The sequence below is a fragment of the Prionailurus viverrinus genome, chromosome A3 (genome assembly GCF_022837055.1).
Source record: "Prionailurus viverrinus isolate Anna chromosome A3, UM_Priviv_1.0, whole genome shotgun sequence".
Lineage (NCBI taxonomy): Eukaryota > Metazoa > Chordata > Mammalia > Carnivora > Felidae > Prionailurus > Prionailurus viverrinus.
The window spans coordinates 118,902,760-118,929,360 of NC_062563.1; the positions used below are offsets into that span (position 1 = coordinate 118,902,760).

The following is a 26,601-nucleotide window of genomic DNA, read 5'->3' on the forward strand; positions in this document are numbered from 1 at the left end:
ATTCATACCTGTCACAGACCCTTTACATCTGACTTAGCTAGGATCAGGTGAAGGATTTTTCTTGTAACCCAAAATCACTACGTATAGTTTCAACCTACAAATAGCCAAGATCTCACCTATTATTGCTTTGAACCAAAGTTTTAACAAAAGATGCCAGAAAATAGTTTATTGACTTTAATGCCACAAGCCACGAAGGCTCAACAACTGTCTACATCTAATTCCATTTTCAGAAAGCTACTCCCGCACGTCCTCCACAGACTGAGCCATGGTGGGGGCGGCGGGGGGGGGGGGGGGGGGGAGACACACCTGTTATTTTGGAATAGCATTGGCTTTGTCATGCTTGAGGCCATGGTGGGCACGCTATCATTCTCCTAGATAAATGCTTTAAATGGGTTAAGATTATGAACCAGCAGAGCTCAAAATAAAAGCTGATCCTTCTCACATTGTCAGAAATTTGATACATAAAGGAGAAAACTAATCTCTAGAAAAGAATGCAGATTTCAACTCAGATTTCTTACTGAAAATCTGTAGGAAACAATAGCTTGAGTGAGAAAGTATATGGATCTGGGTAGGGCAGGGGTCCTTACGTGAATGTCAGGGATTATCAGTGGAACTTCCAAGCTGGTTAGCTGTGTGGTACCAAGCCCCAGAAGCCCCAGTCATAGCTCTGTGGAAATACACTCTAGCTTTTCTTATTAAAACAAATAAAAACAATTTTTTTTAAAAAGGAAATCTAGGAGATAAAGGGAGTCCACAGCATTCCTAGAAACTCCTAACTACTGTTTCAGTGACCAGAGTTTGAGAATACGGACCAATGGCATTTTTCCTAATTATATAAGCACAAAACAAAATGAAAGTTCTCATGATTCCTTTTATGTTACAAGGCTGGCCCCCTTCTTATTCCTGTTCACCCTTACCACCTCTGTTATTGCACAGTTTTTTCAAGATCACTCTGGAGAATGACTCTGCCTTTCCTATGAAGTACAAAGAGGAGCAGACTGGAAAGTCTTGCACAAGTTTCATTATGGAAACTTTCTTTTATATGAAACAATGCTTATTCTTTAGTAATGTAGTTGTTTTTTTTATTTCAAAGAGTGGGGGAAAACATCACTAAGAGACAATAGTACGCGCTATTTTAATATTTTTTATTAAGGGCTATAAAAATATCCAGAAAGATAAATAAATGTGATGCAATGATATATGTCCTAATATGAAGAACTTTCTTTCAGTCCATTGTTTTCCTTCACAATGGCCTTCAAATCACAGGAGGCAGTGATTCCGTGCCATTTCCTCTTCTTTTATTACACGCTGCAGAATTTCTGAATCAGTATCCCGCCCTCAGTCTTCTCATTTATAAATCAAATTCATTTTCAATCCATTGTTTAGAGGGAGCGTATTTTTTTCTGTTCCACAAAGAGGACTTTTGTTTTCACTGTAAGAGAAAAATGGGTTGTAGCAGAAAACTAAAAGCATCATCATCATTTTTAAATAAAAATATGTGTCAGACCACAAGCACTCTCTTTTCTCTTGTTTTACTATTCCTTTCACATGAGGATGGAGCAGATTTGCAAACTCGGTTCCTCAATCCCAGAGGCCAAAGAAACCTAGAGAAAATGGTAAGGAAATCAAGGGAAGGTTCACCAGCCAATCAGTGGCATCTCCGGGACACCACAAGGTCATATCTCACTCAATGTGAAATATCCATATTAACAAACAAAACTAGGAGCAAAAAATGGAAAACATCCAATGTCTTCACCCAATTAATGAACACTCTTGCAGGAGAGAGACTAAGAGCTGGACTGAGGAAAAAAAAGCAGCAAGAACTGAGCAGACCAAGCAAAAGGCAGTCTGGCCAGAAGAGTAAATATACATTAAACCTTGTACTTTCCAGAGATGGTTTAATATACCCAAAAACTGATTTTCTTGTATGGTAAAAGAATGAAAATTATAACCAAAATCTCATTACTGAAAATATCAAAACAGTACAGTTCTCTGAAAGAAAGCCAACACAAAAGTACTAACTGCCCAGATGAAAGACTAGAGACTGGATGCTGGGCAGTAAGGGTTTCACCGTTCGTGTAATGCTTTATAGTACTCCATTAACTTCCAACATATCTCTCTCCCTCCGTCTCTCGGTCTCTCACCACCTACTTATTCCTGGCCAAAAATCCAAAAGCAAACAATGCACCCAGGAAGATCCAGGAACTCAAAGGACTACAACACAACACCCCTCACTTATCCCGATCACACAGACATTTCACCACGGTTTTTCTTCTTCTATAATCAATATGGATACTGTATACATGAGATTCCCAAGCTCTCTATGATTAAGAATAGGCTAGGGAGCTTAATTAAAATACGTTCCTACTTCTCACCTCCACCCCTACCCTAATTCTGGTCTAATACATCTAGAGTGAGGACTGAACATCTACATTTTTACAAAACCTCAGATGATCCTGATGGTCAGCCAGATTTAAAAACTATTAGCCAGGGGGCACCTGGGTGGCTCAATCGGTTAAGCGTTGGTCTTCAGCTCAGGTCATGATCTCACAGTTCGTGAGTTCGAGCCCTGCATCAGACTCTGCTGACAGTTCAGAACCTGGAACCTGCTTCAGATTCTGTGTCTCCCTCTCTCTCTGCCTCTCCCCCACTTGCACACTCTATCGAAAATAAACAAACATTAAAAAATTTTTTAAAAAAACTATTAACTGGTCAACAGAATTTTATCTGTTAATAAAAAAAACAAAATATATTATTACACTGTACAGAGGTATTTTTAATATATTCTGAATTATCTAATATTTTAAAAGTAGTATTGATGCTCCTTCAAAGTCTAAGAGGGACTACAAAGCATTATAAAATGGTAAACCACAATAGTTTCCCATCAAACAATATGATTCACTGCAGAAAATGTTTCCATGTTTTTCTACATGGAACTAAAAAAATGGCTAAAAAGAAAACCAGAACCCATCTCACTGGTAACCAATCAGGAGACTATTTAAATTACCCAGAATAGGAGTGACTAAGATCAGTAAAGCAAGGCTTTATTCATGAAAAATTTCTGATTCACTCACTGAATTCATTCTCTTACTCCAAAGAATAAATATTTCAGTCCACAGAACTGGGCTAAGCAATGTGGAGTTTACAGAAGTATGAGCAGAGCCCCTGAATGTCCAAGAAGTAGGACCCTAAAGATCGAAGGGACTGGACCGGTAAGGGAACACCTCACGGACAGGGAAAGTTCGGTCCCTGAAAGAGCAGCCTTTGGATGAACTATAAAAGGAATACACATCTGGTACCAAGGAACAGTGGTAACAGGTAAGAGGACAGTAGGGCTCCATAGCCTTAAATGCTAGGCTGACCCCAGTGGAAGATCCTAATTAAAAAAAAAAAAAAAAATTTAGGAAGATTACTTTGGCTCCATGTACTAGAAAAAATAGGGAGCCTGGCGTCGGAAAGACTGGGTTCCAACCTTGGCTCTACCACTTATATCTGCTGGGAGTCCCTGGACAAATTTCTCAAAATGTTCTGCTTTCAGTTTGCTTCCCTGTGTGGGGGATAAGTCCATCTCCCTCACAGGGTTGCTGCTAGATACACAGTTGAGCTGAAATAATACACTGCTATCCATGATCATAAACAAAAATTAATTTTCTGTCAAAATATTTGGTGCTGAATTCATAGAAGAATGAATCTGTCAAGTTCTTTCCTTACGTCTAACCTAAATCAACTCTGCTTCAATTAAAGTCTATATTGTCTTGTTTAGTCATCCAAGGAATCAAAAATGACAAGTTTTCACTTTCTTTATGATAAGCCTTCATATATTCAACAAAGTTTAATAAGCTTATGCCTCAGCATTTGGTCCTTCCTCCTTGGAAATTAGCGAAGAAAAGGAGTCTGAAAAGACAGGCTGGTTCTAGCCAGAGTATACTGTGAAATGTTCAAATAATTGGGAATTTTTCTGTTTCCTTACTGATTTCCTTTATAAAGCAGACTAACAAAACATTACCCTAAACTAGTCATTTATTCACTGCAGTAAAATATGTTGGGAGAACTGCCAAGCTATTTGGTACCTTGGGCAATGGGGCAGGCCCCAAGGCAAACATCATCATGCTAGACTGCAGGGCATTCAGTAGATGGGCAGAAAGCCAGGCAGTCCACTATCCCGGAACATTCTCTTCTTCAGAAAAGGACAAAGTCGTGCTGTGAAGACTTAGACCATTCCTTATCAGAAAAGTTCTAACAGTCTTTTATGGATGTTTTCTCCTACTTTCAACTTATGATCAGAACTGTTTATTGTAGTATTCTTTCCCAATCTCAAAACTTAAAATCAATTTGACAAATAAGTTCCTAACACCTCCGTACTAAGGATGAAAATCCCAATACATTCTCATGCTGAAAATATCATAAAAGGTTATTCAACTAACATTTATTAACGTTGTGCATGTTCCTAAATATAAATTCTAAAAGAGCTAAATGCTAGAAAAACAATTACTTTCTGTAAAGTTCATCACTTTGAGCTTTTACCAGCTGATACAAAGAAATCAGGAGAAAAAAATCACACCAACTCTATCATATAGCTATAGTCTGAATATTTGTGTACCCCCACCCCCCCACCTCCCCGCCGCTCAAATTCATATGTTGAAATCCTAAACCCCCAATACGATGGCATTAGGAGGCAAGGCCTCTGGTAGGTGCTTTGGTCACAAGGGTGGAGTTTTCATGACCAGGATTAATGCTTTATTAGGAGACCCCACAATACTTGCTTGCCCTTGTCCTCCATGTGAGGACAAGACGACGACACAGGCTGTGAACCAGGAAGAGGGCCTTCACCAGAAAGCAGCCATGCTGGCACCTTGAACTTAGGACTTCCCAGGCCCCAGAACTCTGAGTAATAAATTTCTGTTGTTTATAAGCCACCTAGTCTGTGGTATTTTGTTATAGCAACCCAAAAGGACTAAGAGACATACCTTATCATTGTAATAATTTTTCAACCATATGTGGTCACACCCTAGAATTCAGACTCCCAATCATCAGGTACAAACCTAGAACTCCTTTTATATTATGATAAAGAATGACCAGAAATTTTAACACTGTAAAAACAGCAGAGAATTTTATTTCCGTTAAAGAATGGAAATCATCCAATTTTAAGCTGACAACTGGGCTTCTCAAGAGTCTTTTTTATATGCTCCTCACACTGGTAAGGGCCTTTATGGGTTTTTTTTTGCAGGCGATACTATTTTTATTTTTCTTAGACATTGATGAATGAATGCAGCATAATGAATGGTACAACAGCGGTCATGAGACCTTCTGTACAAACTCTGAAGGCAGCTGTGAATGTAGCTGCTAGTCAGGATTGGCACTAATGCCTGCCCAGAAGTCATGCAATGGTAGGTAGGTTTTAGCCTCCCGTAAAACCTGCCATTCATAGGTCCCTACATAGAATAATTTAGGGCCCGGGGTTTAGAGTCAGAGAGTCTTCAGTTCAAATCTTTGTTCTGAAACGTACTTTAGCTTTGTGTCCTTGATTAAAATCCTTTGCATAAAATTCTTCATCTAGAACATGGAGATCGCCTAGAGAGTATAGGTGCTTGTGTTCATGACATCTGAAGATAGGAGACTTGTGTAGGTAAGCAAAGAAGACAGAAATTTCCATTTTGTCTGGTTATTCACAAGCACTAGTCTGTTTCCTTTCTTTCAGGGATCATGGTCTTTTATTGCAAATATTGTCCTTTTGTTGTTGTTTCCAGTGGGAAGGGAAATTTGATTCCTATTATTCCATCTTGGCCAGAAGTGAGAGTCTTATTCTTAGTTAATGAAAAAGTTGATTATGAGGTTAAGTATCTTTCATTATATAATGGATTAATTTTGGGAAATAAGATTCTGGTACCAATTCAATCTTGATCACCAAGTGGGTGTCTTACAATTCAGCTCAATTCTTCTCTCTTTTCATGCCCAGTACAGCCACGGCTTGTGGTCCCAAGAAGCATCTGAAGCACATAGCAGCTCCAAAGACTGGATGCTGGATAAACTGATGTGTTTGCCCCCTGTCCATCTACTGGTCCCCATAAGCTGAGAGAATATCTCTCTCTCATCATTTTCCTAAGGAACAGACTTGAGTATGCCCTCACAGCACATAAAGTAAAGATCAGTATGCAGCATCTTACCAAGATTGATGGCAAGATCCCAACTGATAACAACCTACCCTGCTGGTTTTATGGATGACATCAACATTGACAAGACTGGGGAGAATTTCTGTCTGATCTGTCACACCAAGAGCTGCTTTGTTCATAATATTGCACCTGAGGAGGCCAAGTATAAGTTGTGCAAAGTGAGAAAGATCTTTGTGGGAACAAAAGGAATCCCTCACCTGGTCACCCATTATGCTTGCATCATCTGCTATGCTGATCCCCTCATCAAGGTGAAGGACACCATTCAGACTGATGGTGGAGACTGGAAAGGTTACTGCTTTCATCAAGTTTGGCACTGGTAATCTGTGAGTGGTGACCAGGGATGCCAACCTGGGAAGAATTGGTATAATCACCAACAGAGAGAGAGAGACACCCTGGTTCTTTTGATGTAGCTGGCGTGAAAGATGCCAATGCAAGAGCTTTGCCACCTGGCTCTCCAACATCTTTGTTATTGGCAAAGGCAACAAACCGTGGCTTTCTCTCCCCCTTGGAAAGGGTGTCTGCCTCACCATTGCTGAAGAGAGAAACAAGAGACTGGCGGCCAGAGCAGTGGATAAAATGGTCTGTAGGTGATATGATTGGAAGTCTTTATACTTAATTAAAGATAATACAGCATGATTTAAAAAAGAAGGAAAGTTCTGACATGATCTACCGGTTATTAGTAACTCAGGAACAGTCAGATGGAAGTGACGCATAGGTGTGGGCAAGGGGCGCACAGGTCACTCTCCCATAGTCAATACGTGTTCACCAACCCAGAAGCTCCAGTACAGTTCTTACTAACAAACATTTATAAGGAGGCTGTTCAGAATCAAGGGCACAAAAATTAAGCAAATGGCCTGGAGTTTTAAAATAAATCATTGGTTTGCTAGTTTACTTCACATAACTCTGCTCACAAAACCCAAAAACAAAACTGGGCTTCTACCAATAGCAATCAGCTGCTGTCTTTTGTAAGCAGGCAATCTTGCCTTGGAAACACTTGTCTCTTCTGGACAAATACTTCTACCTACCGAGACTATTTAAAGTTACCATTTATTATGGCATTTTAGCAGAGAGTACAAATGACATTTCTTTTTTTTTTAAATTTTTTTTTTTCAACGTTTATTTATTTTTGGGACAGAGAGAGACAGAGCATGAACGGGGGAGGGGCAGAGAGAGAGGGAGACACAGAATCGGAAACAGGCTCCAGGCTCTGAGCCATCAGCCCAGAGCCTGACGCGGGGCTCGAACTCCCGGACCGCGAGATCGTGACCTGGCTGAAGTCGGACGCTTAACCGACTGCGCCACCCAGGCGCCCCCAAATGACATTTCTTAACTTCCTCCATCAATATATAGATACCATACTCCTTTAATTCAAATCGGGACCTAACTGCCTGCCACTGTTAAATGATCCCAGGAGAATATTCCCTCCCCTTCTGAAGACACTCTTTTCTTTCCGTTTCCAGAACAGTATCACCTATTCTGTTTACATAGCTGGTTTCTTTACCAGATCTATCCTATTCAAGAATAAGATAAAGGTGGAATCTGCCTCTCCCCAACTTTATCGTGTATCTCAGCATCCTGCTTGTGTCTCTCAAAGCACTCAGCAGAACGTCATTTTTTTTTCTTTTTTTTTTTCTCTCCCTTCCAAAACAGACTGTATGTACCAAGAGTGCAGGGACTGGGCCTGAAGGTGTCCTGGTGTATCCCACCACCTGGGATAGTAAGTGGCACCATAGTAAACACTCAACATATACTTGCTGACTGAATGCTACAGTGTCAGAGGGGCCACAAAAATGGCCAAAAGACGTTCAGCATCAATCTGGAAAGGGCAACAGGCCTTGAAAGCATATGAATTTACTGTGGAGTAATTTATCTGGATCTTACCAATTGGATCATAATGTAAGAGAGTCAGTTTCTCCCGTAGTCGGCTTCTCTTAGTGTTGAAGGAGTAACCTGTCCCAGCTTGGCTTAGCATTTTCACCAGAATGGTTCTAAGATTTAAAAATAAGCTATTATAAGCTGAGGAAATAAACTAAAATCAGTCGTGGGAGGATGACACATTTTGAGAACTCTGTACAGTAGTATTAGCTGTGGGATATCAACACAAAAAGGTTCAGTTCTAAGACAGCCTACATTTTCCATAAATCACAATTTCAATGGTTCTGATTTCCAAGGTCTGTTCTATTATAGAATACCTTGGCAATCAACTAACCAAGCAGCAAGAACAATCAAACCACGTTGTGGAACAGACTCAGACACTCACCTCTTAGAAGGAGAAGTCAGGAAGGGGGTGGGGGGGGGGGAGGGGGAATACAAAAGTGCTGGTAACTCTAGCTGGCTAGTCAAGAAATCATAAAGCTGGCTATCACAAAAGAGCCCTATCTTCCAGGATGTGTGTAATTGGAGTAAAATTAGACAGGGACAAAATAAAAGGATGGTAACTTTTACACTATTAACATGCAAAATCTTGTTCTCCCTCATATTGTGTTTAAGTTATAGTCATCCAAAGCATAAAGTTCATGTTTTGCCTCACTAGACCTTTTAATCCCTTGTACTGTTACTTGTTTGTGTGTCTGGCTTCCCTATGTAGACCATGCTATCTTATTTCTTAACTATTCCAAAGAGAATCTGTAGCATCTATAATACATTACACATCGGGGCGCCTGGGTGGCTCAGTCGGTTAAGTGTCCGACTTTGGCTCAGGTCATGATCTCATGGTTTGTGGGTTCAAGCCCCATGTCGGGCTCTGTGCTGACAGCTCAGAACCTGGAGCCTGCTTCTGATTCTGTGTCTCCCTCTCTCTCTGCCCCTCCCCTGCTCACACTCTGCCTCTCCCTGTCTCTCAAAAATAAATAAATGTAAAAAAAAAAGTAAAATGGAAAAAAAATACAGTACACATCTTTGCATCCCTTTCAATGTCTAGCACAGTGCCTCACACATAAAAGGTACACAATATTTGTTAATTAAGAAAGGCCATAGGGGCACCTGGGTGGCTCAGTCGGTTGAGCATCCGACTTCAGCTCAGGTCATGATCTCACAGTTCATGAGTTCGAGCCCCAAGTCGGGCTCTGTGCCAACAACTCAGAGCCTGGAAGCTGCTTCAGATTCTGTGTCTCCCTTTCTCTGCCCCTCCCCCACTCACGCTCTTTCTCAAAAATAAACAAACATAAAAAAAAAAAGAAAGACAATAATTAGTCCTTCATTCAAAAAGATTTAACAAATACCTATTAAGCGCTTACTCTGTGGAAAGCACTGTGGGAAATGCAAAGCTCTATAAGGCTGCAACTGCCCCTTCCAGGAACCAACAGTATAGTATGGAAGGTGAGTGGTGAACACAAAGTCTATAAGGTAAGACATATTTGGCAGATGTCATAAGAAGGAAACAAAGAACATGAGAGGCAGGGTTTCTAAAGAAACCAGAGGCACTGGAGATTCCTACATAATTTAGACATGGGAATTCTAACATAAATAAACTGGATTGTGGGAAAAGCTGTATGAATAAAAGCTATTTGGCAGAAAGCACTAACTTATATGTTTTCCATTAACTTTAATCCAAAAACCTAGTTTTAAGATTTGTGATATGTCTTGGGTTGTAAGTAAAGCCTGCTTTAGAATTTTCCTTTTTTTTTTTTTTTTTTTTCTGGAAAATAATTCTCCTATTTTTAACACAGAAAATCTTACTTCAGTTATTGTCTACAAATTTTATTTTGAGATGCCAGTTTGGTATTTATAGTCTCTCTGGTACAGCATGGAATCTTTAATCTTTGCTATTTTTGAAATGCTTATTCTATGAATGCAAAGGATCACACAACTCATCAAAACTGACTCTGTAGTTCAATCAAATCACAGCTTGTTCAGCTAGACTCCTGTAGTGGCCTCCAAACAAATGGCCCTTCGACCTGACTTTGAAGAAACAGAAATATGGTAGTATTCCAAAGAGAGCATGGGAACACTGATGGTTTGTTCAGGAACAAGGGAGCAAGAGCTCCTTTAATTATCTGAATGGCTCACTTAAGTAGATCAGTTGGGCCGGGGGGAAAATATTTTCTGAAAGCATTCATAGACCCAAAACGATTCACCAAGTAATCCTCAAATCAACTTTCAGAAAATTGAAACCAAATGCTTAGTTTAATTAATATAAGGATGTATTGGCAGGGGCTGGAAAAACAAATCTAACATAAACAAGTTAAAAAAAAAAAAAGAAAGAAAAACCTTACTTACTTTGACTTGCTCTTGGCAACTTTTTCGCAGAGAGGAAAGGTTGAAAGAGAAAAGAAAATATCAATTTATTATCTTTCTTATGCAAAGTTCATATGTCTGTAATAAATAATGTAAGTTATAGAAGTATGCCATGGGTTGTCACTCAAGTAACTACTCCCTAGCTTGTAGGGATCTCGCTAAGATTCTGGAAAGAAGACAAAGATCCAATGAAACCAACACAATTCTGGATGTAATGCTTTGCACAATCCCTTTTCAGTGGGGCTGGTTACTTTTCAAATCGCTCTAAGATCTGCTCCACATGTTCCTCTTCTAGGTGCAAATATTTGCACTGGAACAAGCCTCTGGTTTGACAAGTTAACCCATGCAAATTTCAGCAACCACATGAGGTGGAGGAGGGAAACTAAATCTAATCGAACAGTTGGCCTGGTGCAGAAAAGAGCTGCCTTGGGAAGCCAGAACACTTCTTTCCCAGTAACACTTCTTTCCCAGCCCAGCTGTATTGACCTAGTCGCTGCCTCTCTCAAGCCATTTCCTCGTCTTCAGAGTTTGAAACGAGTGGAATAAAAATTCTGAGGTTTTTTTTTCCCCCCCAGTTCGGACGTGCAGAGATTCTGCTGACACGTCCCTACGGAGGACAGGGAAAGCACCCCACTCCTGCTGACCAGACACGACCGTCCCTGCGACCGCAAAGGGATGAAGAACTAGCACTAGAGACCTCCAAGCCCCACGGAGGAGTGCCGCGGAGCATGCCGGACGCTGTAGTCCTGAAGGCCTGGCAAGCTCCCGACCGGCGCGCGCCCTCAAACCCGCACCGTCCCGAAGCCTGCCTGTCACGGCCTCCCGCCCTTGCCGCAGTCCCTGCCGCCTCCTCCATCCCCACTTACAGGTGACCGCGGACAGGAACATGGCGACAACTCCCCCAACAGTCTCTGAAATCGGCCCAAAAGCACTCAACAAGCAACTTCTTCCGGGGCACAGGCCTGTTCCGGAAGAGAACGTGATGATTTGCTCCAGGCCACGCCCCACGCCGCCCCCCACCCCTCCCAAATAAACCTCCAGACCAGACGCTGTCTCTTGCTTGTGTTCAATATGAGCTAGTTGTTTTATCTTTGTAGTGGTGGAGGCTGAACTCCCTTTCTCTACTAGAGAGGGAGTTTAAAAGCGCTCAGGGTTCGCGCTCCAACCCTTGCCTCTTACTTCCGGGGCAGAGTTAGGTCTTTCCATACTTGTTTTCACTAAATAATCGCAGCCACCTGCATTAAAGCCACAGGCTATGTATGTGTTTCTCAGCTGCTCCAGACTACCAGGCTCCTGCATATTTCCTTAAAATGTTGCCTTCTTTTGCTTCTTCCGGCCCAACTTCATCCCCTCCTGGTTAAGAGCTGCTCTTAGTCCCTTCAGGGTTAGAACCTCCACCTGAATATCCCCCGTTCCTTAATTATCTGTTGGATTTCTAGGAGGGCACGACCTTGCGTATCTTATGTTAACGTGCCTTATTAGAGCACCCAGCACAGTTGCCTGCAAGAGGGACTGAATAACTCATTTGGAGCGCTCACATACGTTGCCTAATGTGACAAAACTAGTAAATGGCAGAGTCAGAATTCGAACCCAGATTTTGTCTGACTGCCAAGACTCATGCCTTTCCCACTAAACATTGGGACCTAATCTGCATCTTCAGTTCTTCACTTCTCTCTGCAAGGAACTCCTTCAACACTAGGAACTTCATCTGTAACCCCATTCCCCAACTAACAATCAAGACTTTCAGATTTTTTCCTCATCTATGATTTTGTCTATATATTAAATCTTAACAAATGTGTGAAATAAAATTCAATCTCATGGATTATATTCACTAAAAGTAATAAAATTATTTAAAAGAGAAAATTTAGCTTTTCAATACAATTCAAGCTTGTAAAAACTAGGACTGCCCTTGCCCTTCGTACCTTATAGTTTTTTCACCCTCTCATAATTTTCAGTCCTCTTGATAATCTGACTTTAACAACTGAGTACCCTGTAGGTGCCCAAATCCTTCCTTACCTTATGCAGTTTGCTGACAAAGAGTTTTAGGTGTTTAAGAGGGTAAGGTTTCTTATCTAGGAAATTCCTTTAAAGGATATATAAGAAAGAACACAGGACTGGAAGCCAAGAAACATTAATTTCAGCTTTTGTTCTGTCCTTTGGAAAGTCAACTATTTACACCTCAGTTTTATGCTCAGTGGGGCATTGGATCAGTGGATCTCATCCCTAGATGGTATAGCAGAGTCACCTGTGGCCTTTTAAAAGCTCCATTTGCCACCAGTGAGGCCCAGAGTCTGTATTTTCGCCCAAATTTTCTATAAAGAGGCATTTCAAACATATCAAAAAGTTGAAAGAATAGTGCAGTGAACACATCAGATACCCAATGCAATCAATGTTAACATTGTACTCTCTCTGTATACTATTTGAATAAATAAATATATTTTTATATATGGTTTTTTGCTAAGCTGTGTGAAAAGAAATTGCAGACGTCACAAACCTTCACCCCTACACATTTAAGTAGGTATCTGTCAAGACTAAGATTATTATAACTATACTACTATTTTCGCTTCTAAAAGATTAACAATAGTTTCCTAGTATCTAGTCCATATTCAAACTGTCTTTTATAGCTGGTTTCTTCAAAAACAGTACCCAATGACTAAGACAACATCTCTGTCTCTCTCAGAATCTGGCATCAAACTTTTGCCTCCCCTCCTTCCTCCTCTCCATAGAACCTGTTCTGGTGAGGGCCTCGACCCCTACGCAACCAAATCTCATGGTCAATTCTTGAGCCTCATTATACTCAGCATCTATCAGTATTGTTTTTACACAGTTGCTCACTCCCTCCTCTTGAAAAACTATCTTCACTTGGTGTCCAGGTATCCGCTCTCTTGGTTTCCCTCCTTCCTCATCAACAATTCTTTCTCCATTTTCACCTCACCATTTTCACCCTTCAGTGGAGGCATGCCCAGGGCTCAGTCCTCGAATCTCCTCTGTCCACACTTATCCCCTTGGTGGTCACACCTAGCTTGGTCTTTGAAACACCCAGGAGCTGAAGATTTCCAAATTTATATCTCCAGTCTCAACCTTTCCTCTGGATTCCAGATTGGTGTATTTAACTGCCTACTTGATATCACATGACCAAAATCAACTTCCCAAACTTGGTCTGTACCCGTAAGGCATCCCCCATCTCAGTATGTGGCAATTCCATGTTTCCAGTTGCTCAAGTAAAAAGCCCAGGAGCCAACCAGACACCTCGTTCTCTCATGACCTATATGTAATAAACCAGTAAATTGTGTCATTTGAATGTTACCTAATCAGTGAAGCCTTCCCTGGCCACAGAAAGAAAGCAACACACACACACACACACACACCCTCCCTATTCTCCTTACCCCACTTTACATTTTCCTACAGCACGTCTCACCATTTAGTATTTTTTGGTGTATTTGTTGACTTCCTTATTATCTGTCTTTGCCTACCACGATGTAAACTTCTTAAGATCAGGAACTTTGTATCCTGGCACCAAGAACAGCGCCTCCAACACCCTTTGTCTGCTGAATGAAAGAATAAATGAATCTGAGATGAGAGGCACCATGCCAAAGTTAAATTATTAATATTTATGTTTAAGTGGCAAACAATGATAAGTATTTGTGTATTAATAGTTTCGGGGTTCAGGAGAATTTATAAGCTTGTTTCTAAAAAGAGATAGCATATGAATTATTTCTTGAAATTTCTGAATGGAATAGAAAGGAAGCAGTGACTGTCTAGTCTCATTACTTCAACCTGCACCCACCTGTTATTTACACCTAACACTTTGTTGGCAGTTGGTAAGTGTTAATTAAAATGTTTATTAATACAGATGTAATTCCTGATTTGGATTGGAGGGGAGGATTTCCCGGATATACATAATGAGCCCTCTGTGCCTTATTAAAGTGTAGAACACTTAGAGAATCCTGGTAGCCCAAGTGGAAGACGTGAAGGCCTTAGGGGAGGGGCATCCACCTCTTTGCAGGGGGAGGTGGGGGGGGGGGGTAGGTACAACTGTTTAACCCGGATTCTCAGCCCAGGAAAGCAGATGTTCAACATTTATTGAACATCTACTCTTGCAGAGCTTTAGATGCAGTGTCTGTGTGGTGTCAGTCAACACTGAATTCCCAGCACTTAGCACGGGGTTTCAAACCCAAGGATCTGGAGGTTACTCCACTCCTCCTCTGCTATTCTGAGAGGCCTCTAACTGCCCATTTTCCAGTCCACTTTCATACCGATGTCCCACCTGACTTATGGTTGGGAAGTACAGTCATTGTTCTTATCTATAGGGTCAGAGATCCTGGCTCCCTGATTTGTTCTAGGGGCCTGGGAACATGGGCAGTGTGGGAAAGGAGACTCTACAGAAGGCTGAGGCTCCCTGCAAAAAGCTAGCACCTTCCCAAGTTTAGACACCCCTAGGCAGAAGACACAGCTTCAAAATTAGCTCCTATGCCTCAACAGCTTCATATAGCAAAGACTTCCTGAGGGAGCAAGACTAAAAGCTGGCAAGACCTGGGGGCACCAGCTGGGCTCAGTCTGTGTGTGGTGAGTGTCCTCAGGTTGGCATTCAATGCCCTCTATAATCTAGTCTCAGCCTCCTGATTAGGCCCATCTCTCTCCACTGGGGTCCTTTCTGGGACACTGGGAATCAGTCCCTTTCTAGATGAAGTCTTTCCAGACCCTCCACTACTCCTCCCACCCCACAGGTCCCCTCCACATATTCCTCTCAGAGCACCTAGTATGCTTCCCTGCACTCCTCAAATCACTGGTCCACCTCCCCAACACTGGCATCTTAGTCTCTCAAAGGCCAGAACTTCTCTGAATCTCTGTACATCATCCCCCTACTCCCCAAGCAGGAACTCCTGAGGTCGCTGCCCTACTCACTTTGACAAATGTAACTAAGTACCTTCTGTCCCCAGAGAACCCACCTCCAGCCATTCTCTTCTATCTTCCTCCCCTCCTAGGCCCATCCCAAGGCAGGCAGAGTTGGGGAAGGGGGTGGAGCCTGGGAAAGAATAACAGCAAAGGCACGGTGTGTGAAAATTGAACAGTGAGCATCCTCTTAGGGCTCAAGTGTGTGAAGAAGTGAGGGAGATGAGCTAGAAAGGGTGGCTGGAGCTAGGTCATGAAGAAACCAGGATGTTGTGGTCCCGTAGCCATGGGACAGTTAGGTGATGTGATCAGACCTGTGTAGGGGCAGCATCTGAAATCACACAGTTTTCCCGGCTAATTGGGAGAGATAGGGACTCTCCCATCCCACCAAACAGAACATTCCCAAGAAGCAACAACAGGTACTTTCTCTGCTCTACATGCTAATGCCTAACTTATTTAATTAACACATGTATTTGGTGTTTCCTTAAAAATTGGCAAGTTTTCCCTCCTTATTTATTATCTTAGACCAGTCACTGAACCCTTTTTGAGGTGGGGAAAGGGAAGGAGGAAGGTGCCATGGACACCTTTGAGAATCTGCTAAAAGCTATGGCTTAGCTTTTCCAGGAAGTGCACATATGCTTATCCAGAAACAATTTTACCTGGATTTTCCAGTGGCCCTCAACCTTGGCTGCACATTGGAACCACCTGGGGAGCTTTATAAACCACTGATGCCTATCTCCCACATGAGTTTTTAAATTAATCAATCTGAGTGCAGTCCAGACATCGGTTTTTTTTTTTTTAACGTTTATTTATTTTTGAGACAGAGAGAGACAGAGCATGAACGGGGGAGGGTCAGAGAGAGAGAGGGAGACACAGAATCTGAAACAGGCTCCAGGCTCTGAGCTGTCAGCACAGAGCCCGACGCGGGGCTTGAACTCACGAACCACGAGATCATGACCTGAGCTGAAGTTGGACACTTAACCGACTGAGCCACCCAGGCGCCCCATGACATGGGGTTTTTTAAACTCCCTAAGAGACTCTAAGGTACACTCAAGATTGAAAAGTACTGGGTTAGAATATGTGGTTGCCAAGCTAGGACCCCTATCTTAGACCATAAGTTCCAAGTGTGTCCATTGAACTTCACTGGTGAGCAGCACCTCCCCGAATAGGATAGGGAGGGAAGAAAGTGGCCAATCTGAAAGAGTGAGGAACTCTTGAAGCTGAGAGCAAAGAGAGGAGGTGCTCACATACATTCCAGAAGGCTGCAGAACACTTATTGAGAGAGACGCCAGAACAGAAGACAAAGAGCAGAAAGTTGAACAGCCTTCCTGAAAGATGGATGGAAGTCCAGAGGGCAACACCCTTCCCACCCACATACTTCACCTGCCCCAAGAAGAGCCACGATCATCAAAGGCTGACAGAAACAGTCTTTGGGGAAAGTCAACCAATTAAACGTGTGGTTTGGCTGGTGGGTGATGTGGGTGGGGAGAGGATAGCAGTAAAGAATTTGTGAGGGTGTGGAGGCTTAGAGGTAATGGGCTGAAACTCTGCTGGAGGAGGGAAAGATTTGGGTCACAGTCAAGGAGAGGCATTCCTGTGGTGGGTAGGAAGCAGGACTGTGGTGGAAGAACTGCACGTGTGTTACAGGCCAGACTTCGCCATTTATAACCATGTGACCCTGGACAAGAACCTGGCCTCAGTTTCTTATCTGGGACTCGTGTGGGGATGACTTCAGAGGAGGACACAACCTCAGATGACTATCATGAAGTCGTCTCTAAGGCTATTTCCATGGGGAAGTGCCACAAAGCTCAGAAATTGTCCTCTGAAAATGCTCTCGCGAGTTTTCAGACCTGGTATCCATCAGAATCACCTGGGGTGCTCGCTGCCAGGTCATCCAATTCTGTGGAAGGGGGAACGAGACCCACAGGTATTTTGTGACTGTCACCTATAGCTTCTGATGTTGCATGTGCTTTGGGAATCAGTGCTCTACATGTTTCTCAACTCCTGGGGATCCTGTTGAAGGATAGATTCTGAGCCAGTAGGTCTGAAGCAAGGCCCAAGGATCTGCATTTCTAACAAATTCATGGGTGGTGCTAATGCTGCTGGGTGCCCATACTTGCTACTCAACACGTAAGCCAGGCGGCATCCTCACAGTATCATTTGGGAGCTTGTTAGATGTGCAGAATCTAACATGTGCATTTACCCAAGTGATTTGAATGCACACTGAAGTTTAAGAAATATTGTTCTAGGGCGCCTGGGTGGCTCAGTCTTTAAGCATCTGACTTTGCCTCAGGTCATGATCTCACAGTTTCTGAGTTCAAGTCCCACTTTAAGTGAACATGAACCCTGCTTCAGGTGACCCCTGCTTCTCTCTCTCTCTCTGCCCTTCATGGGATTCTCTCTCTCTCTCTCTCTCTCTCTCTCTGCCCCTCCCTCACTTGCACGCTCTGTCTCTCTGAAAAAAAAAAAAAAAAAGAAAAGAAATACTGTTCTAGAAGAAGTGGCTTACTGACCAGGGAATGACAATTGAAATTTAGGACAAAATGGTAGTTTCTTAAAATGAAACAGAAGTTAAAGAGGGGCAGGGATTTCTATCTATTTTAGTTACTGCCATATTTGTGGGCCTGGCACATAGCAGGTGCTCAATCAATATTTATAAAGTGAACGGACAAGATAAGAGTCCAGTTTCTGGAGCCAGGGTGGAGCCAGGAACCACCATGACTTGGTACTAACATTAGGTCCAAGGTCTTTTCTAGCCCTCTGTCCAAGACAAGATTGGTCCTGATGCTGTCACAAAGCAGATCTCTGGCCACATGTGGCAGAAGCATGTTAAGTTGTCTCATCTGTGGAGATTAAAAGGCTACAGAAAAATGCAACCAAGAAAATACACCAGCCTTCCTAAGTAGGTCTGCTATAGGAATCAGGGACTGGGCCAACCAGTGGGGAAGTAGGTGACCAAAGAAGCCCCAGGTCCAGAAATAACTGTTTTGGTCTCTATGAGTAATTCCATGAAGCTGCCTGAAACATGTCTGTCATGGGTAGAATTTAGTGCACTCAAAATCAATTCTATTAATCTTTTCCCTCCACTCAAGATAGATCTCAGTAAGATACATGCCAGGGTCAAAAGCAACCAGTATGGCTGTGTGAGGTAAGGCCAAACTCCATGTGCTATAAGTGGGTTGGGCAGATGTTAAATTCTACAAAGAACAAACAGTGTTCGTTATTACCCAGCCTTAGAGGAATGGATCAATAATTCATATTTAAAGTGATTCTTATCTCTAGTCTTCAGGGGTGCCCGTCTAGAAAAGAAAATGTTTCTGTGTTTCCTATGTGTAGCATTATCTAGACTTCCTGGATAACCCTGGCAGTAGCAGTTAGGACTTCAGCAAAGTAAATCCATTGTCACTCTGCCCTAGGAACAAACTGAGCTGAAGATTTCTGATAGATTCCTCAAAACACCAGGCCCTTTTTCCTAATGATTATTTTAAATAAACTGTGAATGTGAGAGAATTCTTTTCAAAGCAGTGTTGTTTCACTCAGGCAATTTCATGTGCTTGATTCCCACAGGTAAACTGGGTAAATAGTCACTATGCATTCCTAAGGGTTCATCTACCTCCACCTTGGACTAGATCCCACGTTTAAGGCAAAATGAAATGACCATGTTAATGGCCATACCAATCATGGCAAAGTTCCCATGAATAACTATTTTCATGGTTATTGGTAACTGTTGTTCCCATGAATAATAATTTTCCGTCACTGCTTCCTCCTCACTAACCTGATCCTCAACCTAATTTCTAACTGCCCCAATGAGCCTGGTCCCACAGAGGGACAATCCCATGAATGTCTCCAAGGGCTTTGAAAGATGGTTCCTGCCCAGCACACAGTCCCCCAAGTTGTTAGGCGCATGTGAGGAGGGACCAGGAAATCAGACAACATACTCACTGGCTACCAGACAAATGATTTAAATCCCTGTACTCAACGGTCCTTCTATAAACTGGTGTGAATGTACCCTGGCACCTTTCTTGGCTTGTGAAGAAGATTTGGCGAATTCATTCTCCACCGCTTTGGAACAGCACTCAGTGCAAGTCGTCACAGTCATGCAAATTCTGTCTTTTAAAGCCATTTTTGAATGGGTCTATGTTTCTTTTTGTTGACTAAGAGAGACAGCAAGTTGTCATGTTCACAAAGATGACCTAACTTGAGCTTCTGTGGTTTGGGATCCTGCCTGCCTGTGTTTCTCCCTGTTTTGCCTCCAAGGCAGGAGCCTACAGTCTCATAGCCAGGAGATTGTGGTTAGTTTCCTGGCCTCCAACTGAGGTGGGGACACACCTGCACCCCTGAGGGAGGGAGAGCCTGTGGAGGGTCCATGAGGCCAGGGCTGAGTCATTCACCCAAGAGACATGTCAAACGGCATTAGAACATCAGTTTGGCATTTAAGGAGCAAGAACCCACACAAAAATTCTTCTGTATGTTAACCATCTAGTCCATTTTTAAAGCAAACTAAGAAAAGAAATTGAAGTTTGGTGTCACCTTACTCCAGCACTGGAGTTTACTCTTCGTGTGAAATCAACCCCAAAAGAAACCTCAGTTTCACCTGCAAATATAAGGGAGGTGAAGGGCCTCCACCTGATAATATAACCTCCCATGGGCCCCTCTCTACGACTGCCCACACCGCACAGTCCTGTCCTAAGACCATGCAAATTCAGAAAACTCCACTGTAAGCCATTGTCCTACATTTTTCTACCCAAACCACTTCCCTCACCCAGAAAATTACTTGAAATGCAATGTGAATAAATGTAAGCCTTCTTCCTCCCTTATGAAGGTCCACCTTCACGTGGCATCCTATTCAAAAGAAACACAAGTTGAATCTCCAATGTCTTAAACATAATGTGAATCTTTGCTAAGCTTCTTGAAGAAGTGCCCATTTTTCTCGAAGTCACACTCAAGAGCTACACACCCAGCCTATTCTCTCTCTCCAGAGAGTAGCTCCACACTTTTTCCTATGTAAATCAGTGCAGCCTATTTGATTCCCATCAACCTTCCATTCTAGCTGGCCCCTTAACCCAGCCACAAGAATGGAAGGCCAACCACCTCAGAATCCTCCCATAGAAACCAAGGGAAGAAAGACTGTAGCCACCCCTGCCTCAGGGGCTTAGTTCCAGAAGTAGGAATGGGGAATAGGAGCAAAAGGATGCCAATAGCACTGTGAGAACCTGAGGGACCTTTTCCATCCTCAAGATGGCAGCCTTCTGACTGGGGCTGGGTTCTGATGTGGCTGCCCTGGTGCTCACCAGCACACGGGAGGCTGGCAGTGAAATCCTCAGGACCTTCCATGGGGTCCTGGGACAACTTAACCCAAACAGGGATAGTCAGAACAATCTGCATGTGTTTGCCTCTGGGAAGAGTTTTTGAAGGCTTCAGAAGCATTTGATGCAAAAGGATGTGCAGCCAAAAGAGAAAAACAGGGTTTACATCAGGTTGGATTTTCATTTAAGTAAGCCATTTGAAACGAAGGAGGCAACGTCTTTCCAAAGATGTCTTCTATGATTCAGAATTATTGGGTCTGGCTTAATTGGGTGCACGATGGAGTTAAAGAGCTATGTGACTGCTTCAAGTGTGTTTTGCGGTTCCCAGCATCACTAATTAGCTCCACAACATAAAGGTTAATGAGATAAAACATCTATAAATCAAGTTGATGGCTGATTCAAGAAGAAAGCCCCCAACTCCTGCTACACCATAACACTATAATTTCACTCTTTCAGGCTATCTATTTGATTAACCTTGATTATGTGTGAAGATATACAAATGTATAATTATAAAATTCATACTTAAATTATAAACTACCTTGCCCAAAGCTCCTTTCTACATTTAGCTGTTCAATACCCATAAGAAAATAAGTCAATCGTTAACAAGCATCAGAATTAATCGTATTGGAATTAACTAATTTAATGAGAGGTTTAGTAGTGACCCTTCCCAAAGAGCAAAAGTCTGTTATATTCAAAAACTATTTTCCTTAAAACTTGGGAATCAAACCAACCCAGAAAATAAAACCATGGATTTTGCTGACTGAAGTTACAGGGGAATTTGGGGTTTAGAGACCATTCTGGAGAATCCTTTTGTAACTTTTGTAACCTGAAGGATTCTATTCCATTTAAATCCTCTGTTTGTATATGTGAGTTTGTCAGATGCATTTAACCAAAAGAAGAAGAAGAAGAAGAGGAAGAAGAAGGAGGAGGAGGAGGAGGAGGAGGAGGAGGAGGAGAAGGAGAAGGAGAAAAGAAAGAAAGAAAGAAAGAAAGAAAGAAAGAAAGAGGAAAAGAGAAAGCAGCTCAGAGTCAGGGTAACCAGGCTAACATCTTAGCTCGACCACTTACTAGTTCTATGTCCTTCAGCAAGTTACTTACACATCTGTGCCTCAGTTTCTGAATCTGTAAAAGGGGATAATAACAGACTCTATCTCATAGGATTTGAGGACAAAATGTGAAAACTCATGTATATCACTTAGCACAGGGCCTGGCACATAGTAAATGGAAATTAAATTGATGATTATGAGTGGCATAGGGCCTAACTGTACCTGGACTTTACTTCTTGAGCCCATTGCACAGAATGTTCAGTCTTGAAGCATGAATTTAGTAAGACAAAGTTCTTTGCAATTTATCATGAAGGTATAGTTACTCATTATCAAGCTAGTTTGAGTGCAATATTTAGCAATTTCCTTTTGTCAAGGACTTGACAAAGGACTTGATGCACCTTCTTTTTTCCCCCTCCCACGCTTTTGTTTTAACTTTAAAGATTAAAAGAATTATATTATGTCTGAGGCATGCAGATCCCTGGGAGATGGGCAAGTAGCCCATCATTTATATTTGATAGATGGGGCCTTGAATAGAAATAGCATTCCCTGTGCCATATTTTGAGCCTTTGGCTATGCAGGAAATTTCCAGATCTTCTGACACTCTCTGATCTTTCTGACTGAACCCACTTCCTCAGAGGAGCACTGGGAGCACATTCTCAGAACACCTATCTCACGTCCGGATGCCCCCACTGGGCGTGTGTGTACACCCGTATCGTGCACACTCCTGGCAGGCAAGGATGTTCTCCGCAGGTTAGAGTACCACGAGAGAATAGATGTGAGTAGATTCTAACACAACAGTATCAACTATTGATTCTGACGACCACAGAGTAAACTCCATTCCAGGAGAAAGAGTCAAGGAAGAAGAGGAAGCTAAAACTCTGTAAAGAACAGGGCCTGGCAGCTGCAGCCCGGGCTGGCCCAGCCCAGCTGACCTTTGCTTAGTCTTCGAAGAACAACACGGGCTTGCGTCTGGCTATTGCATCAGCTGCTACCATCTGCCCTTCCCTTCCCCACCCTGGGAAGTGGTGAGGAGGGTTAAGTAACAGCCTGTGAGGCAACCACTCAGGCAGGGGGAAACCTGGGGGAGGCTGGCTCATTCTTTCCAGCCAGGCCCCACCCAACGGGTGATCCTTAAACCTAAGCCCACGAAGGGAAAGTACTCAACTGGTGCAGAGTCCTCCCCACTGGCCTGAAACTGCATGGGCTCCCTTCTCCCTCCACTTGGGCATATGCGGGGTCGTGGGCAGGATCTCTGAGCCTTCTGTTTGAGCCAGGGTGGGCTCCATAGGGCACCTGAATCAACACTTTCCTTTCACAGACGATCAAAGTGAGGCCCGGGGAAGTAACGTGATTTGCTGGGGGCCCACAGCTAGATTGCATCTGCTTGCTCTGACTACGGCCCGCACCTCCTCTCTCCTGCATAACCTCAGGAACAGCTAAAGAACCACAGTGTTCAGACTTGGCCAATCTTCGGATGGAAGACAGCGCCAGACATGAATGTTCAGAAGTCACATAAACTGACAAGTAGGATGCTTAGAAGATTCTGAGGAATGAGGTTGACATATATTGTGCACATTATGCAGAAGAGGAGGAGGTGGGGAGCTCACATGAGAACAGGCCAATATCAGGCTGAGCACAGGCAAAAGAGATTGTGAGGGAGAAGAGGGACCCATTCTGGAGCAGTCTCGGTGAGATTAACCTATGCCTGGCTCTGCCCAGGCCTCAAGTCCCCTGGATCCTGGGAAGGGCCAGGGCCACTGAGGCAGATTGGCACATTCCAGGTTGCACTTCAACTACGAGGCCGACTTTGGCAGGGCTCAGAGCTCGCGAAAAGATCAGCCATTACCAGAAGGTATTAACATGGGATGCCAGAGTATTGGGTGGAGATCAGTAACTACAGATGATGTGTGCTGATTTAAAGGGTACATTAGAAACTATAACCACACACAAATTCATGCATGTATTCTTTAAAAAAAAAAACACTTTATTGGGGCGCCTGGGTGACTCAGTCAGTTGAGTGTCCAACTTCAGCTCAGGTCATGATCTCATGGTTCATGAGTTCGAGCCCCACATCAGGCTCACTGCTGTCAGTGCAGAGCCTATTTCACATTCTCTGTCCCCCTCTCTCTACCCCTCCCCCACTCACACTTGCTCGCTCGTGCTTGCTCTCTCTCTCTCTCTCTCTCAAAAATAAACATTAAAAAAAGACTTTATTTAGGTATGATTGACATATAACAAGCTGAAAATATTTAATGTATACTTGATGAGTTTGGTGAACACACATATTCTGTATTAACCTGTAATTACACTGATGCTCAGTCTGAGGTAGGCAGCTTCCCGGAGCTACTTGCAGCTGAGGAGGGCAGCCTCGGTGAGCGCCTGTTCTTTCTGTGGTCTGCGTAATAACCACCTTCTTTGGTTTTTAACCTAAGGGCTCTGGCAACACCTGACGTCCTGCATTTTAAGCTCTCGCACTGAAAGTCTCTCTTGGAGCATGATACTGATTTAATAGACACTCGGGCTGTTTATCTGGCACGTGATTTTGCTGAAGACGACATATTATTTGACTGATTTTTAAACTGCCCACCATCTCAGGGCACCTGGGCAGCTCGGTCGGATGAGGGTCTGACTCTTGGTTTCAGCTCAGGTCATGATCTCACAGTGTGTGGGTTCGAGCCCCACGTCAGGATCTGGGCTGGCAGGGTGGCACCTGCTTGGGATTCTCTGTTTCTCTATCTCTACACCCCTCCCCTTTCTCTCTCTCTCTCTCTCTCTCTCTCTCTCTCTCTCAAAAATAAATAGACATCTGGGGCGCCTGGGTGGCACAGTCGGTTAAGCGTCCCACTTCAGCCAGGTCACGATCTCGCGGTCCGTGAGTTCGAGCCCCGCGTCGGGCTCTGGGCTGATGGCTCAGAACCTGGAGCCTGTTTCCGATTCTGTGTCTCCCTCTCTCTCTGCCCCTCCCCCGCTCATGCTCTGTCTCTCTCTGTCCCAAAAATAAATAAACGTTGAAAAAAAAATTTTTTTTTAAATAAAAAATAAATAGACATTTAAAAAAAAAAAGCCCTGCCCACCTTCTCATAGCCCCTCTGGACTTGAGAGTTCAGCCATGTTCTCCCGCTGACCAACCACCTTTCTGATTCAGGGCTCTACTTTTTTTTTTTTTTTTTTTCAGGGCTCTACTTTTATAATGTAATTACTTGTCTCAAATTTTCATAATCATCTCAAAGGGGCAAGAAGCATCTTCTTTTCAGCCTGATGTAGACAGTTTCCAGCTGCCAGTAAATGCTGGTACCTGTGGTACCCACCAGGTACCCTATGGGTACGGCCCTACCCGCTATGTGGGGGGTCCAGGGAGGGCCCTCAGGTCCACATGAAACCATGAAGATAGGGCTTCAGTGTGACCGTGGGGCTCCCCCATTAGGCCATGAAACCCCTGGCACACATAGTAAATCATGCTGACACGTCATACCTCACCCTTCCTCAAAAGAATGTTGGATAAGCCAGAGCCTATGAGTTGGGCAGAGGGAGAGGACAGGGAGATGGTCCTGTGAGCGAGGGGGTTGGGCAGAGTCACAGTGCAGAAGCACGTGACAGGAGGAGCCTCAGACAGTGGAGGGAGGATCCAAACCAATACTATCAGACAGTTTTTTATTTTCTCACCTCACAAAGTTTCACGAGTCGACTCAAATGTTTTCTCTCTCTTTCTTCACCCCTAATGAGGAAGAAGGTAGCTAGTCCAAGGATTTGGAATTGGGGGCTGCTAATTTCCAAGTATGGGAAAAGTCCATTAAAAACGAGCACTTGGTACTCTGTCTTCATTTCATTCCTTGCATAGACAACATATTATTCCAAAGAAGGAGAGCTGGATAACAGAACATAAAAGGGAAATTTGAAATCAGCTAGTCAACATCCTCATTTTGCAGATGAGAAAACTGAGAACTAGAGAAGTGCTCAAAATCACTCAGCCAAGAATTGCAGAACTGGTGGGATTAGAACTGTGTCTCCTAACTCAGTCTGTGCCTTTTATTCCCTTCTACCCTGCCCACTACCTCTTCCCATCCCAGCTGCCCAGACTGCTTAGAGGTGAAAGTTTGCCTTGGAGCGCCCTCCTCTGGCTCTGGGCTGCTGGAGCAGTTACTGCCTAGGCCCGGGTTCCTGACCTTGAACCTTGAACTCTGCAACAGAATCACCCTCATGGCTGCTGAAAACAGATTGCTGGGCCTATCCTAGGAGTCTCTGATTCGGTAGGTCTGGGCCAGGGCCCAATAATTTGCATCTCCAACAAGATCCCACGTGATGCTGATCTGCCGATTCAAAAACCACTTACTGAGGATGGTGCAGGCAGAGATCTTTTCTATCTTGGCAGCAGAATACCTGGGTTCAAGTCCCATCTTTGCTATGGATGTGCTGTAACCTTGAACACAGTGTTACTTAATGTCTTGGCATCTCGGTCTCTTCATCTTATGATGGTAACTGTAATAACCACCCAGAGAATTAATGTAGAAAACAAATAAATCAGATGTAAAACTACCTGAGGATTGCTGTACTGATGCTGTGTGAACACAGATTCACAAATACGTTACCCTTGTCTGGAAAGATGGCACTGTGGGCCAGGGAATGCCCACGGTGACAGCGTGTTCTTTTAATGCCACTCAAAAATACCACAAATCCAGCAGAAATGGGGTTCATTCTTACACAAATATTGCCTGGGGAATTATTAGGGCCCTGCACTGGATTTACAAAGGTGACTGACACAGTCCCTGCCCTGGAGGAGCGACTAAGGGGAAGATAAACATGCAAATCCTAATAACTACTTACTGGGTGATGAGCCAGGGAAGGAACCCTGTGCCTGGAGCACAGAGCAACCAACCCTGTCTGGGGAGTCAAGCAAGATTTGAAGAGGCATCTGACTTTTGAATAGGGTCTTGAAGAACAAATAGGAGTTCT

The 26,601-nt window shown here is 43.3% G+C and overlaps 3 protein-coding genes across 5 annotated transcripts in view; 1 reads left to right on the forward strand and 2 right to left on the reverse strand.

Annotated features, from left to right (window-relative positions):
* RBKS (ribokinase) overlaps positions 1-26,601 on the forward strand; it is a 125,344-nt gene that overhangs the window by 94,037 nt on the left and 4,706 nt on the right. Inside the window, exon 8 of one of the 3 annotated variants that reach the window (XR_007151142.1) lies at positions 5,957-7,048. Coding sequence is in view for 2 of the 3 variants with exons in the window: in XM_047854025.1 (XP_047709981.1) it covers positions 5,957-6,073 (117 nt within the window). In the remaining variant the exon portion in view is untranslated. Of the gene's footprint in view, positions 1-5,956; positions 7,145-26,601 lie in introns of those variants that run through there. The other 2 variants (XM_047854025.1, XM_047854027.1) reach the window with 2 other exon arrangements.
* Positions 1,125-11,387, reverse strand: MRPL33 (mitochondrial ribosomal protein L33). Its single transcript, XM_047854031.1, has 4 exons — positions 11,273-11,387; positions 10,389-10,407; positions 8,052-8,158; positions 1,125-1,432 (listed from the first exon to the last, which is right to left on the reverse strand). Exons 1-4 carry the CDS (start codon positions 11,292-11,294, stop codon positions 1,383-1,385), a joined length of 198 nt encoding a protein of 65 aa, XP_047709987.1. The 5' UTR covers positions 11,295-11,387; the 3' UTR covers positions 1,125-1,382.
* Positions 24,731-26,601, reverse strand: part of SLC4A1AP (solute carrier family 4 member 1 adaptor protein) — an 80,477-nt gene continuing 78,606 nt past the window's right edge. The window contains exon 16 of the transcript XR_007151140.1: positions 24,731-26,127. The gene's annotated coding sequence lies outside the window, so the exon portion shown is untranslated. The remainder of the gene's footprint in view (positions 26,128-26,601) is intronic.

Coding starts and splice junctions, on each gene's coding strand:
- MRPL33 (XM_047854031.1), bottom strand. CDS start 11,294: ATGTTCCTGTCCGCGGTCACCT. Junction 1,433..8,051: donor CTTACATTATGATCCAATTG/GTAAGATCCAGA, acceptor TTTCTCTTACAG/TGAAAACAAAAGTCCTCTTT.